Source organism: Cydia splendana, chromosome 12, assembly GCF_910591565.1.
Source record: "Cydia splendana chromosome 12, ilCydSple1.2, whole genome shotgun sequence".
NCBI classification, from domain to species: domain Eukaryota; kingdom Metazoa; phylum Arthropoda; class Insecta; order Lepidoptera; family Tortricidae; genus Cydia; species Cydia splendana.
Window position 1 is genome coordinate 463,747 of NC_085971.1, and position 16,575 is coordinate 480,321.

The 16,575-nt window shown below is 39.3% G+C and overlaps 1 protein-coding gene across 1 annotated transcript in view; it reads left to right on the forward strand.

Moving 5' to 3' along the window:
- The window catches only part of LOC134795328 (protein ELYS), a 36,779-nt gene that overhangs the window by 14,771 nt on the left and 5,433 nt on the right, over positions 1–16,575 (forward strand). The window contains exons 20-34 of the mRNA XM_063767150.1: positions 933–1,015; positions 1,242–1,366; positions 2,458–2,665; positions 3,498–3,622; positions 4,313–4,478; positions 4,664–4,758; positions 6,614–6,925; positions 7,146–7,217; positions 7,300–7,431; positions 8,459–8,635; positions 11,954–12,806; positions 12,930–13,275; positions 13,613–14,432; positions 14,727–14,864; positions 16,229–16,380. Of these exons, the coding sequence (XP_063623220.1) occupies positions 933–1,015; positions 1,242–1,366; positions 2,458–2,665; positions 3,498–3,622; positions 4,313–4,478; positions 4,664–4,758; positions 6,614–6,925; positions 7,146–7,217; positions 7,300–7,431; positions 8,459–8,635; positions 11,954–12,806; positions 12,930–13,275; positions 13,613–14,432; positions 14,727–14,864; positions 16,229–16,380 (3,804 nt within the window). The remainder of the gene's footprint in view (positions 1–932; positions 1,016–1,241; positions 1,367–2,457; positions 2,666–3,497; positions 3,623–4,312; positions 4,479–4,663; positions 4,759–6,613; positions 6,926–7,145; positions 7,218–7,299; positions 7,432–8,458; positions 8,636–11,953; positions 12,807–12,929; positions 13,276–13,612; positions 14,433–14,726; positions 14,865–16,228; positions 16,381–16,575) is intronic.

Genomic DNA, 16,575 nt, shown 5'->3' on the forward strand with positions numbered 1-16,575 from the left:
AACACATTCGACACCGCGTACCCGACTCTCGGGCACTCGTAAACTTTACTCAGATGCCGGACAACCCGCCCAGCGGGTTGTTTTGTACGCAGATATAGACGACCGGTTTCTGGGGTAGTGCGCCGTTTTTTGCCCGGTTGCGAAAGTGTTAAAACTTCTATTATTTATTCGCTGGTTTCATCATAAGTTTTACAGTACATGTGGTGCTACATTACGAACTGGTGCTATAATAAGCACATTACGTAACTACGTCGGAAATTTAAAGGACCGACCGGAAATGCGAAGATGTAATTCGCAACTCGTGTCGATTTAACACACTCCCTTCGGTCGTGTTTTAATATTTTTCGCACTTGTATCGTAAATAACTATTACCTATGTAATTGTTAACATACATCTGCGAAGAAATTCAAAGGTGTATGTGAAGTCCCCAATCCGCATTGGGCTAGCGTGGGGACTGCCCAAGCCCTCTCGCGCATGAGAGGAGGCCTGTGCCTAGCAGTGGGACATGTATAGGCTGAATTATTATTTTTTATTTTATTTTATATCTTTTTAATAGCCTCGTGCCGCCCCCCATACAAAATTATAGCCAAGGAAGTTAGAATCGTTTTGTATTTTCAATTAGGTTGAATTTAATTTAATTTTTATGAAATTTCCTATGCAATAAAGTTTAGCGAACGCCTTAACTGTGACAGACGGTTTGGTGCAATCGGCCCTTAGGGCCAGTTGCACCAACCACATTTGACAGACTGATCAACGTCAGCCGGCGCGCCCCGGCACTTTACTATGAAACTTTCCATACATAAAAAAATAGCGAACTCTTTAACGATACGAAAAGTTTGGTGCAACCGACCCTTAGTCTAGTATTTTTGAAATGAAATTGCTATTGAAGAAATGGCTCTACGTATTAAGTATTAAAATAATTTTGTTTTCAGTTCTAGCAGCAAAGCCGATGTCCGTGTTTGTTCAAGCGAAATCTCCCAAAAACACGTTTACATACAAATCGTCTTTTATTCAGGTACCTAATGTCAAGCAATATGTTTAGTACTCCAAAAAAGACATATCAAGTTTTTTCCTTCTCAGAATCTCTTGCAGTGTTATCAATGTAAGTTATGATGCTTAGAATGCAACCATAGTGAATCTGAAGCAATTTTAACTGTTATTCTGTCACACTTTCCAATTTTTTTGTAAGTCTACTTTATGGAAGTAGGTGTCTAGGTTTCATGTTTGAAATGTATTTTCAGGACACAATAGAGAACGCCAGTGAGACCTGGGTAAATAGACCCAAGATGAGGCGCGGGATCAAACGAGCGCTCAACATTGAGGACACACCCTTCATCTGTACTCCGAAGTTATCAAGAACCAAGAGGTAAATTACAGACTAAAAACCGGGCAAGTGCGAGTGGACTCGCGCACGAAGGGTTCCGTACCATAATACAAAAAACACCAAAAAAAAAAACGGTCACCCATCCAAGTACTGACACCGCCCGACGTTGCTTAACTTCGGTCAAAAATCACGTTTGTTGTATGGGAGCCCCACTTAAATTTTTATTTTATTCTGTTTTTAGTATTTGTTGTTATATCGGCAACAGAAATACATCACCTGTGAAAATTTCAACTGTCTAGCTATCACGGTTCGTGAGATACAGCCTGGTGACAGACGGACGGACAGCGGAGTCTTAGTAATAGGGTCCCGTTTTACCCTTTGGGTACGGAACCCTAAAAACGGGGTATTTTCCATGTCTATTTCATTTTATGAGTTCCTGATATTTCAGCAATGTTACAAACGCCATCTTCACGAAGTAATATAGGTTAACAAACTTAAAAATCCACAGATTATAAACGGTTCTAAATGTCAGGAACCCAAATGACGATGTCAGTTTGTGACATCGTGTCTTTGTGACAGGGTGGTCGCCAGATCTATGCATTTGGAACATTGACGTATTATATCTAAGGACTGGCCTTACGGGCACTAAAAATGGTACTAGTTCAGCGGCGTCACTCACGAATTCGAGCCAATCGTGCAGCCTAAGGCCGCTTGTAGACGTCCGTTATTTTCGCCGGACAATTGTCCGGGTTCGGCGACGATGTCTTGTTTTCTTGGGTGTAGCTGTCGGTAGCAACACACAAAACTGGACGTAGTCGCATAACACAGTCCGGTTTCCGGCGAAAATAACGGACGTCTACAAGCGGCCTAACGCAACTAGTTGCGACCAATCGCGCGCGTGATGCGAACTCGTCAACCAATCGCGTGCGTGATGCGAACTCATCAACCAATCGCGTTGTAGCGATATCACACCGCCGTACTGGCCCCATTCTTAATGCCCGTAAGGCCACTCCTGAGATATATACGTCAATGACTCGGAATCTTTTTGCTGCAGCGGTATCTGTACTATTATATGTATCAAGATTTGGGTGAACATGTTTGTTAGTATGAGTTGACCTCTATTTCCCTTCCAGTATATTCTCCGACTTCCACTCCTCGGACACGCCGCCCAAGCGCGCCCGCCTCGCCGGCGCCGCCGCCGCCGCCGGCGCCCGCGCGCCGCGGGGAGACCGCGCCATCAGCCGCCAGCTGGCCACGCTACTAGATATGCCCGAAGTGCACACTCCGGATGGCAACATATATGATAGAAGCGGCGCTGGGACGCCTCATAGTATACTTAAGGTCACTTTACACTAAACTATACCTTATATTTACGTCTTTAACCTCAAAGTTCTCGCGCACACCCTTCGACTTTGTTGTTATGCCAGAAGTCTGGAGTCCGGATGGGACTCCCCGTAGTATACTCGAGGTGAGGTTACACTAAACTTGACTTTATATACGTGACCTAAAAGTCTGTAGTATTCGCTTTACGACTCATCGCATATTAGTACATTATTGTCGAGGCTCGTAAGTAACTACTTGCAGGCTGAGGATTCGTATTAAACGGACGACCTTGGGAGTCCGTTTAATTGAATCCGAAGCCAGCAAGTAGCCTTCCAGCCGAGTCATATATAGTGCTTTTCTCAAAAATGGTGCAAAAAAATATAAATATAATATAAATATTTTACAAAAGCAACGTTCTTACGTATATTTTTTCACAAAAAAAAGTAGAAACAATTAAAAAAATTAGCTAAGCCGCCTTTTAATTTTTTTAATTAAAAAATCGAAGTGTATTTTTCTACCGAAAATACGCCAACCTATTTGAGACAGCTAAATAGTCGCGGTACCAACATTATAATTATAAGTACTAATCATCTGTTTGGCTGTTTAATGGGCCTGTGCCTTCATTTGATATGGCCATTTCAACTTTTAAAAAGTTTGGAACATGACAAATAATGGAATTTGTATGCAACATTGCAGTCCCAAAATCGAGACTGCAATGTTTTTAACTTTTTAATTTTTGACTGACCATAAACTATGCGCTTCGCGACCAATTTTTTAAGCGGCAAAGTCGACTTTGCCGGCCATTTTTGAGAAATTATAATTAGTGATGTTATGAATATTTTGTAAACAGATAAGAAACTCGGCCCTCGGTCGCGACGCGCCCTCGCCGGTCGATTCCCGTTACCTCGGCGAGAGTGATGACGAATTATTGGAGACGGCCAGCAACCACACACACTACAGCGACTCCACCAATAAGTAAGTTACCAGTTACCGAATCTAATATCATTTGTTTTCAGGCAACTAGGGCCCGTAGGTACCTTACAGACTAACATACATACAATCTTAAAATAATATTGGACACAATAGTTGTCTGCTGCGTCGGGCGCCTGCTCCGATGTTGGACCGGCAGTTCCCTCGGCGGTTAGAATGGGAGAATCATTCTCAATACCTTAAAATCCTTCATTTCACGTTAACGTGATAAAAGGTTAAGTACAGATATAGTGCATATTTATATTCCATCGTATTTTCACGGAAACGTACGAACATGTCTTGCTATTTCAGTCAGTCTCGGTACAAAAAGTACTGACGTTGACTGAAGTAGCATGACAAATACGAACATTCCCGAGAAAATACGATGGAAATCAATTATGCACTACATCCGTAGTCCAGTATAACTTGGACCCTTTAAACGACTATGAATGGGTTTATCCATGCACCCGTGTATGTAACATACTATATTGAAGATTAATTAATAATTATTAATTACACAGTGATTCCACGAACTAGTAAGTTGTATTCTACTGACTGCGCCAATAAGGTTTACTGAGAAGCACTAGAAATGGTGTCTCACCATCATTCATTTGTTTTACATTGGTATCATTCATTTGTTACCTCAAAGTGAATTGTTAGTAAAACGAGTGATCCAATGTTCACCTCTATTACCAGACATCTACGGTTCACAATCCCGACGGCCTCCGAGTCGGGTTCAACGCCCTCGCCGCAACCCGCTCCTTTTACTGCCGAAGTGCGAGAGAGAGAACCAGTACGACAGAAAGAGATGGACGAGTCTATGGAGAGTTTCGTTACTTCTACGAGTACCGCGCATCCTATGGTATGGTTTTTTTTTAACCTGATGTTAGTTGTATAAGATTTTACTTTAAATTGTTTGATAGTATTTATAGAAGTATTTGGAATGATGATTTGATTTTAACCCTTCAAGTATTTGCATAAAGTTTTTTTTAAGTTGGATTGTTTGTTTTGATTATAATGTGTGTATGTTTTGTTTTTCGTTTACAGAAAGATGACAATCCTTTCGAGTCTCCTCTGAAGAAATTAGCTACAGAAGAAAAGGTTTCATCTCGAAAGTCTTACAAAGATAACGTTCGGGCGAGGTGTGTACTCTGTTATAAACTTTGTGAACATTTTACAATAATAAGACAAGAAATATTTGAGCGTTCTAACTAAATATTTCGACATTCTTCTAGCCTTTTTAAATCTTTTTAATGTTGCACCCACTTCATTGTCCTGGTTTCGCAGCTACCTCTTTGGGAGGCGTCAGAGGGTTCGAGTTGATGATAATCTTTCTGATTGGTGTGAACTTTCTTCTGGCGTCCCTCAGGGGGGTATTCTCTCTCCATTGCTTTTCTCCATTTTTATAAATAACATTACAAAGTCATTAAAATCTTCTTACCACCTTTACGCAGACGATCTGCAAATTTATTCAGCTGCCAACCTTGATGATTTCGATTCCCTCGTAAACCAAATTAACGCCGATTTAGATTCCGTCCGTTTGTGGGCTTCATCTTTCGGTTTAAAAGTCAACGCCATGAAGTCGCAAGCGATCGTTTTGGGAAGTCCACATTACATCTCCATACTATCTGAGCAGGTGGCACCTAGAATTTTCTTTGATGGTATACCAATTCCTTTCTCACCCACTGTTAAAAATCTAGGGGTCACCATGGATCCGACACTTTCCTGGGCGCCTCATGTCACTGAATTGAGCAAAAAGCTGTTTGGATCTCTCCATTCTTTAAGGCGCCTTCAGAACTTTCTTCCACTTGATACCAAAGCCATGCTGGCTCGGTCCCTGTTACTGCCTTTACTCGACTACGGCGACGCTGTGAATCTGGACATGACAGAAGAACTCCTGAACAAGTTAGAGCGCTTACAGAATGTCTGTATAAGATTCATTTTCGGCCTACGGAAGTACGATCATGTGTCTTACTACCGTCAAAAACTCAATTGGCTTCCAATCCGCCGCCGTAGAGATCTTCACACTCTTTCTCTTCTCTTTAATGTTCTTTTTACACCTTCTTCTCCTTTATACCTCTCTCAAAAATTTCAATTTCTGGCTGAAGGCAGTGGCCACCGTCTGCGTTCGAGCGCGAATTTATCACTTGCCATCCCTCCTCACAAATCTCGAGGATACAACAAGTCCTTCGCAGTGCGTCCAGTGAAGCTGTGGAATGAGCTGCCTGTTTCGCTCAGGCAGGCACAATCGGTTGCGTCGTTCAAGGAGAGGTTAAAGAAACTATGGTTATCTGATCTGACTGATTAATTTGTCTATATTTCTATTGTATAGTTGCTTTATATCGTTCTAATTCTTTCCAATTTTTAGTGTATTTTCCCCATTCCTTTTTGTGTAATATATGTATGTTTATCCTATAAATTTTATATGTATTTATATCCTTTATCTTTCTGGTACCTTGTTGTACATTTTGCTGCATTTGTCACCCTCTTTTCACTTTCTCCTCTCATCTACTCAAAGGTTAACTGGAAGAGATCCCTCAAAGGGATAAGTTCGCCTTTGTACTTCTTACTAATTGTATGTTATTTTTAATATGTATTTTTGTACAATAAAGAGTTTACTACTACTACTACTACTAAATAGTGGAATGATTAAATTAAGGGTATTTGAAAGATATAACACTTTAAACTCTCGCGTTTTGTACACATATTTAATTACACAAACGGGTCTACCGCGATATAATTTCATTGTTTTTACCTTTAGTCGGAATTAAAGGTAAAAACAATGAAATTATATCGCGGTAGACCCGTTTGTGTAATTAAATATATTTGAAAGATAATTGTATGTTTAAACCTACTTATATCTAGTGTCAAATCTAAACAATACTCATTGTGATATTTTCTTTTTAACGTTTTCCAGTGAGGTATTTGAGTCGACTGGATTGGAAATAATACTTTGCTAACAATTGCCTCGACAATAACGTACTATTCTTATTTCAGACGTTCCCTCTCAATCTCCGCCAACAGCAGCCTATCCGAGGACCCGAACACCTCCATTGAGAGCATCGCCGACATACCCATCACCCTCATCAACCCCCGCTACCGCAAGACAGAGACGCCTGACCAGCGGGAGCGAGGCAGCGCATCACCGAACAAGACAGTTGGTGAAGAAAGCAGTTTGTCGCCGAGTCGCAGGACATCTGAGAAGGGGGAGACAGAGATGGAAATGGGGGAAAGAGATAGCGTGCCGCGGACGCCGCGGGGAAGGCGCGGGATTAGGGGCGGCGGGGAGAGTACACCGTTGGCTAATAGGTATGTGTATTATTGTGGAAGCCTCTGATATTTTTTTAAATTCTAACATTATCAGTTAAAAAAAAATTGATTATTTTCAAAATGGAGTTAATTAGAATACCAAATTAACTTAATTTAAGCTCAGGAATGCTTGTGAATTTATTAGAAGTTTCCTATAAACTTTTTTTTAATTGTGTGTATTCTATATTTTAATGTAATTGTGTATTTAATTATTGTGTAGAAGTCGTTCCGGCACACCGGAGCACGTCGACTCTCCCATAATAACACCGTTGCGGCCGAGCAGAAATACAAGGTGAGGCTAAAGTTGTTTTGTAACAACAGTTAATTTCTTCTGTAATACTGAACTAAAACTGGAGGTTTTTGTTTTGTTTTAGGAGCAGATCTCGTACACCGGAAATAAGTCCGCGTGCGTCCCCTCTAGCTCCTATCCCGGAACAACCCAGACAGGAAGTGGAAAGTGAACCACATCCGGTCAAGACCACACTTAGTGTGCAAAGCCGTTTAAGGTATACCTATATATATTCTGCTGACTGTATCGTATTTAAGATATGCCAGTTTTTAGGATTCTGCACCCAAAGGTTTACAAACAAAACTCTATAACGAAGCATTGGGTTTTGACAAACGTTTGTTAGTAAGCTGTAATAACTAGAGATGCCCCGAATAGTGAATTTGGCCGAATACCGAATATTCGGCCCCTCGCTCAGCCGAATACCGAATATTCGGCATGACATGCGAACATTTTGAGGCACAATTATTATGAAAACTGTTCGCCAACTAAGCACAACGTTTGCTAAGATATATTTTTATGTTGAACAGAATTAATTAATGTAGTTAGAGTCAATCAACTCAAATCCATGTTAAAAATAAAATATTTTGAAATCAACAAATGCTTGAAAACGTGTCTTCGTATTTAACTACTTTCCAAGAATTCATTCAGAATTCATTATATACCTAGTTTTTGGTTATTTTTTGTGTAATTTTTCTTTTTAAGTAGGTGCAATAGATATTCGGTATTCGGCCGAATAGTAGGCAACATTCGGCCGAATACCGAATATTCGGCAAAGAGTCAATCAACTCAAATCCATGTTAAAAATAAAATATTTTGAAATCAACAAATGCTTGAAAACGTGTCTTCGTATTTAACTACTTTCCAAGAATTCATTTTATATACCTAGTTTTTGGTTATTTTTTGTGTAATTTTTCTTTTTAAGTAGGTGCAATAGATATTCGGTATTCGGCCGAATAGTAGGCAACATTCGGCCGAATACCGAACATTCGGCAAAGTGGCCGAATAGGCCGAATACCGCATAGTTGCCGAATATTCGTGGCATCCCTAGTAATAACTCTTAAATTTAGATAAATAAAGATAAGAATTAGTAGCAAACCTCATTTTTTTAAATAAATATTTTATTTAAAAAAATGACACAGCTGGAATAAAAACGTAAAAATAGTGTAATGGTATGATACGTGACCCTTGGAGCACGAGCCCGACCTCCACTTGGCAAGTTTTCATATGAATTGTTGCTTCCACAGAAGCCGTTCTCGTACCCCTGATAGAATGGAGAAGGTGGCCGAATCTCCGCGCCTCGAGGCCATCTCGGAGTCTCCCGCCAAGCCAGAGGAGCCCGAGTCGCCGCGAAGAAGACTTCGAAGTCGATCTCGCTCGCCACAAGTTGAAATCGAAGTGCCTAAGAGCCCGAGGACTCTAAGGTATAATAGACTTGTTTCCTTTCCTATAAATAAGTTACATTATTTCACAGCAGGTGTTCATGCACTTTCAATCACTTTAAAATTAGCTAAAACTCACGTAAAGAAAGCGGATTCATTGTGACGTCAATGGGGTTGGCGCCATCATAGCTTGCCCTGTCAATCCCTAGAATTGTGTCATATTTTAGTTTTTTTAATACCCTGGATGCCAGCCCTTTAAGCCAAATCTCATAGAAAAAGGGGCAAGCTATGACGGCGCCATCTATGCAAACCTTTGACAGTTGCCAACCCCATTACTTCAAGATTTACAAAATGAATAGGTATACACATGGTTTCTAGTAATTAAGTAAGTTTGCTCGTACAGTCACCAGCATAAATATATTACTATGGGTAGCCGTGCAAAAATATCTGATCCTCCATTTGAGGCATTAGTATATGACGACACTACCTCGGTAAAAATATGTGATGATTTGTGGCCGGCAAAAACATTGTTACTCTGTATCCGCATAAATATCTGATCGGGTCGCTTAAAAATATTTGATTACTCATAAAATTAAAATTATGTGATTACTCTCACCTGGCATAAATATCTGATACACTAATGAAAGCAATATCTACATCTGATGGCAGATGGACCGCCTATATATCTGACACGTTGGAAAAGCAAAAATATGTTATTGTTGTTATCAACCTGCAAAAATGAACCATACCCGTTTGGTATAGAGCCGTAAATTGTCTGAAGTTATTTGACAATCCACGAAAACAGTGCAGACTTGTCATTGCATATGTCTGTCTCACATTTTTTTATTTGCACAGTTAAATTGTGACTTATTTCAAAATCATGTATCAAAAGACTTGATAGGAGATGTGTAATAAACCCAAAGAGTATCCTTAGTAAGTATATAATAAGCCTCCTTCTTACATGGCATTAAAAAGAATAATAAATAAGTCAACTTGAATATGTCACGTTACATAAAATCGACTTTATTATTATTTCGTAGGGATAGTTGCCTATTAATTTACTCCTTGGGGATAATCACAACAGTTAGGCACAGAAATAAATATCATGGCGACTTATCGAGTCGACGACCATTTGAAACATAGAATTGTTTCCATGCACGAGGAAAATAAACCCATTCATGAAATAATGGATGTGTTAGGAGTTTCTGTGAGTTATTTTATATTTAATTACTTAATTCCGACTTCATGAATAGTGTTATTACTTAATAATATATTCTTAATATTTGTTTTTTTTTTTTAGAGAAATACCGTTAAGTTATGGATTACGCGATGGGAATCAGAAGGCAATGTCGACCATCATAAAAGTTTAGGTCGTCCCCGTAAAACAACAGCCATTCAAGATCAAAATATTGTTCGCTTATATCAAGAAAATCCTATAACTTCAACGCTCGAAGTCGCAAATGACTATGGTATATCCCGCGATAGTGTTCGTCGAAGATTGAAAGCGGCTGGCTTAAGAAATCGAGTCCCTGCACGAAAACCCGTGCTGCAAAGAAGACATAAGGACCTCCGACTCGATTTTGCGAATCAATATTTAAACTTTGATTTTAGAAACGTCGCGTTTGTAGATGAAAAAGTGTTTCAGTCAAGCATGGATGGTCGAGTGTCATTGTGGAGATTGAATAATACCCGTTATGACGAATTAAACGTAATGGAAAATAGAAGATCGGGTCGTATTTCATGCGGAGTTTGGGGATGGATGTCGTCTGCAGGGCCGGGAGAACTGTGCCAAGTAACTGGTCGATTAAACAGCCGAGATTATATTGAAATCCTCAACGATGTGCTATTGCCCTCGTTGCATATTACTTATCCAAACGACAATCCTGTATACGTGATCCAGGACAACTGTTCTTTTCACAACAGCCGTATTGTTCGCCATTGGATTAACGAACAAGAGAAAATTGCGTTGTTAGACTTCCCACCTAAAAGTCCAGATCTAAATGTCATTGAAAACTTGTGGGCCATAATGACACAGCACTGGGACCCCACACAAGCCAGAACGAAGGCAACTTTAAGTCGGCATTGTTTTGACATATGGGAATCTCTGCGGGGCTTGAATCATTGCTACAACATGGTTATGTCCATGCGAGACAGGCTGACTGATGTTATCAATGCCGAGGGTGGGCATACTAGATATTAGAGTTCATTTCACGTATTCTATTAAAGCAGAGGATAGGAGTTTAAGTTCAAGACAATTTATTTTAAGTTTTTTATTGGTAAGAAAGTGAAAATAAAATTGATAAATATCTGCCGTGTTTTATTGAATGCAGTTGTGCGGCAGCTGTCCTACGAGCGGCAATAAAGCGATTAACAAATGGTTATTTTCCCTAGCTCGAAACGTAGAGGGAAAATATTTAAAGTTGGCTTACATACCATATAGATCATGTCATTCAGTCAGAAGACGCGTGCCTTGGTTCATATTGTCACGGCATTAAAGGTTACATTTGACAGATTTGCGCGTCTGTGAATGACACGATCATAATCTTGTATGCAACAAAGCTTTTATTTCAATGCTACAAACCATTTTATTCCGTCAAATTGATGATAGAATAAAATGTGAGACAGACATATGCAATGACAAGTCTGCACTGTTTTCGTGAATTGTCAAATAACTTCATACAATTTACGGCTCTATACCAAACGGGTATGGTTCATTTTTGCAGGTTGATAACAACAATAACATATTTTTGCTTTTCCAACGTGTCAGATATATAGGCGGTCCATCTGCCATCAGATGTAGATATTGCTTTCATAGTGTATCAGATATTTATGCCAGGTGAAAGTAATCACATAATTTTAATTTTTATGAGTAATCAAATATTTTTAAGCGACCCGATCAGATATTTATGCGGATACAGAGTAACAATGTTTTTGCCGGCCACAAATCATCACATATTTTTACCGAGGTAGTGTCGTCATATACTTATGCCCCAAATGGAGGATCAGATATTTTTGCACGGCTGCCCATAGTAATATATTTATGCTGGTGACTGTACTACTACTACTACTACTCTGTTGGTTCAGCGACCCAAAATGAGACTTGGCCTCCAACACAAGACATCGCCACTTTTCTCGGTCCTGTGCGACCTCTCGCCAATTGCTCGTAGCATGTAGCAAATTTACATATTTATTTTAGTTCGTTTTACTACTATAATTTACTTTTACATGGAAAAAATATTGAAATAAATGGTACCGAAATGGTACAATTTTCTCCACTGTTATGCAGTCAAAATATTTATAAACAATATTTATTATAAAATTATTAAAATTAACGATCTATCTATATCCACCATTTTATAGAAGCCGTTCAAAGACGCCAGAAAAACTCATGTCTCCCAAAGCCGACCGCACAAGTAAGGCCAAAAAATCTCTCACCAGAATAGTGTTAGAAGCCAACACGTTCAAAGCCAAAAACACTGAACCCGAGCCAGAACAAACTAAAGAAAACGAAGAATTAATCGAATGTACGCCGATGAAGCCTAAACAAGCCGCTACCATGGATGTATCCTTCTCTCCAATTGTAAACAAATCTGTACTCACTGTAACTCCAGACAAAGTACAGTCAGCAGACAGCAGCAAAACTAATATCGAAAATTTACCAGCTTTTACTAAAATGAACGAAATGCAATTCGGTAAATCGATACTACAAAGCTGCGAAAGCAGCGCTGTTGAAACTTCACAAGAAGTCGAAAAAGAAAAGGATAATGAATCGGCTAATATTAAAACGCTACCAGCATTTACTTCAATGAACGATAGTATATTTGCCAAATCTGTGCTACATAGTTATGAAAGCAGTATTGCAGAAAGCTCGAGCATACATGAAGTTTCTGGTACTAAAGAGATATCAGTTACAAAAGTAACCAAAACAGAAGTTTCAATCGCTTGCAAGTCTGTATTAAAAGACCAATCCAGTCTTTTGACCAATGACAGCGAATCTGAGAGCGAAGATAATAAGTCTAATTGGAAGGAACGTACAGAACGCGTAGAAGGTACGGCGCAGGATATCCAGAAGGAGAAGGAGAGAATAGTTGAGATTGAGAGGGAGATTAATGAGATAGAGGGAGACATGAGCGATGAGGAGGGGTCGACTGATGAGGAGATTGTCGAGGGAGCTAATGATGATGATACTGATGAAGAGAGTTCGGAGGGAGATGTAAGTATCATTTGCAATTTAAACTGGGCTTTGTCCATAACAGTGATTTTTATATAATCATTTTTTTTTGTCTAAATTAAATATATTTTGCATCTCCTAAAACACTCCATAACATCGTTTCAGGATTCAATGTCAGGTTCCGGCGACGACGAGATAATATCAATCGGGGACTCGTCAGCCGAGTCCAACGACATACAACTCGACGAACAGACTTCATCCGACAGTAACAGACAAAACAGACAGATCGAAGAACAACTCGACGAACAGACCTCATCCGATAGCAACAGACAGATCGAGGAGCTGGAAGTCAATGTCAGGGAAAGTCCGGACACGACGGAACAGACGGATAGAGATCCATTGAATCAGGCGCGCGTTTCGCTGCTTACTGATGACAATTCGATGTCAGATAATGAGATGGATCTCAATTACGATGATGATGATGAGGAGGAGGAGGAAAGTAAGACAACAGGTAGGTACCATTTGCCGGTATAATTTAATAGAATTGTCTCTATATCTTTACCTCTCGTATTCCGTTATTAGCTACAGAATTATGTAGTTTTCGCGCTTGATCAAGTCGACATAAACTGCCCGAAACAAGTATTTTCATTTCCATGGTAAAATGTATTGGGATAATTCCGGATACTTCAGAATATTGCGTAATTCCGAAACGAACTCTAATATAGGTGATGGACTGATGGTTGATTTTGCAATTACCTTACGTTCTGAAGTATTCAAAACTACCCTCACTACACCACAATCATATGTAATATCGTTCACTGCAAAATATTCCTCATTGTAAATTTTAGAAACGGATTCAGCGAAAATTGAAACCGAAACACCGACAACTCAAAACGAAGCAGCAAAAACTGAAACCGTAACAGCAGAAACTGAAATCAAAACAGCGGAAACTGAAATCAAAACAGCGGAAACTGAAATCAAACCATCGAAAACGGAAACACACGCAGTTATAAAGATAGACGTAGTTGTTGAAGAAGTAAATCCTATTGAAGAAAAAGAAACTCCTACTGCTGCGGCTGAAGCTAAGAGTGCTGATGTCGTTGACGCCAGTTCAGTTATAAATAAGCCGGAAGAAATGGAAGTAGATCCTATTATATATAAAACAGTTGATGTCATTCCTAAAGAAAATATTGAAAAAGATAAGACAGACAAAGAGGCAGCGGCTGAAAATAAACAAGTTGAAAAAGAAACGAAAGAGTTACAAAAAATTATGGAAGCTACAGAACAGTGTAAAAAAACAGAAGAAAATACAGAAAAGGAAAAACCAGAATCTCGTCTACGCAAACGCGCATCGTCAACAGCATCTAATAAATCTAACAAAAAAGATGATAATAAAATGGATGTCGACAAAACAGAAAATGTCGAAATTAGAAAACCTACGACGAGAAAGCGCGCTAAATCTACAACCTCCAACCAATCTGAGGAAGTAGAAGAAACGCCGAGCAAAGTTAGTAATCCGACTCCGGCTATGAGAAGGCTTATGGCTAAACGTGAGTCTAAAGAAGGAGAGAATAAGGTTGAGAGTTCAGTGACTCCGCAGCGGCGGGCGACGCGCAGTCGGAGTAAGAATGATGATAATGTCAGTGTGACGTCAGAGGATTCGGTCAGGTTAGTGTTAATGATATGGGGGGTTTCGGTAATAACATTACCATCTGTTTATTTTTCCGAAAAACCAACATCTTTTGGGTTGTATTTGACTTATTCAATTAAAAATAAAGAAAAAAATGTACCCTGTTTTTTATACAAAAGTTAGGTGTCAGTTATGTGACGGTTCATGCTAAATGTATGTGTTAATAGTTTTTCGGAAAACAGTATTATCTTCTGAAAAGGCTGACCTAGATAACTTGATTTGTAAATTACACGGTTTATAATATAAAATATTATAAACATGTGTATGTGCAGGTCGACGAGGAGTAAGGCGAGTGAGAAGGAGAAGAAGGGAAGGAAGTCGATAGTGGCTGTTAAACCGGAACTAAGCGCTATTCCGGAAATGTCCGTGGATGAGTCAAAGGATGTCAGCGAGTATTCTAGCTCGAGAAGGTATGTAGCATTATTTTTATGTTGTGTGTTAGAAAATGTTATGTGTTCTAAGTTCTAATTATATGTATAAAATGAAAAAACTAATACAGAAATAACAGTCAGTATATTTGAAAAAGGAAAAATTGTTTGGGTCGGTTTAAATTGTTTGAACATGTTCGGCTCATGGATGCTCAGAAAAAGCAGCACTTAATTAAAGGCTTGTTTACATTTTTACGAAGTAAGCGCAGGTGAGAATAAGTGATTATAGTTAACACTTAACAGGCAAAAATAGACCGAGCGTCTAATCGCTATACTTCGCACTCAGACTTGTCACTTAACAGCATGACAGTTTACACGTTGATTTTACTAATCACTTAACACCTGCACTTATCACCTGCACTTGCTACTCCGCAAAGTGTAAACAAGCCTTATGGCCAGTAGCGAGCGAGAAAGATAATCTACAATTATTTACGATTCGAAAATCGTGTCGCCTCTAACGCATGATAGATCTTTCGCTATTTTAATATCCTCGGCCGCATCGGCTCGGGCGAGGCACGTCTCCACCGACTCCGGCGAGTTCCTCGCGAAGCGGCTCGTTCCGTGTGGACCCGCCTGATAATGTTATCCGATACTGTAACGGTTAATGGTATGGTACATGGTCTAATAAAACATGGTCTTCCATTCCCAGAGTGACACGGGCCTACGTCACAATAACATTGCCACTTTATTTCAACATAACATGTTACATGGGTACATTATACCTATGGTTAATAAGTTAAAATATTTCTTTATAATTTTATAATTTTCATTTATATGTATTTTAGCTTAAATTTTACAATAACACGTCATTTTTAATTACTCGTTAGCAATATCTTCCGATTCACGAAAGAAATTTCAGACTTTCGGGTAATTCTGTTTATACTACTGGCAACACAGGATAGCGCTGTGCACATTTGACAATTCGGATCTAGATAACTTCATGCCCTGACCGTCATCCTTGTCGAACGCGTGTTAATTGTTATTTCCTTCTCGCTCAGTGTCAGCAGTCGCAGTGTTTTCCAAACTTTTCACGCCGTAAGCTTGGTAATTAATGTGTAACTGTGAATTAGTTTTTCAAACGTTTGTCTTGTATAGATAAATAAAGTTTAATTTAATACATTAGATTTGTTTTATTTTACTATGTTTCTACATGAATAACTTAAAATTAATGCCGTTAAAATAATTTTCACCGTTGGTTAAAATTCTCCCACATTTCAAAGTTTGAGAACCTGTAAACAGCATGATGACGTAGGCGCGTGTCAGTTAGGTCATACGCGAATCTCGGAATGGAGTACCAGGCGGAGTATATTATATTATACCATGGTATGGTACATGTGTTGGTGCAGGCTGACGCGGCACCAGAGGTCGCTGCTGTCCACGCTGGAGCTGCGGCCGCGCGTGGGCCGCGCCGGCGACCACGTGGGCGACGACGAAAGGGAGCCGTTCGACGTGCAACCCATCGACAGGATCAGCTTGCTCAACAAGACCGACTTTGAAGGTACTCAACTGCTTAATACTTTATAGCATATTTTGATTTGTACTAAATGTAGTGTTTTTTTTATTTGTCGTTTTTCTAGTGCCCTAACCTATGTTAATCTCTAAAAATCTTTTGATCTTTGATAATAACGTACCCGATTAGCATTTTTTTTTCTATATTTGTAAATGCCAATCATCCTTCAAAAAAATAGTTAAG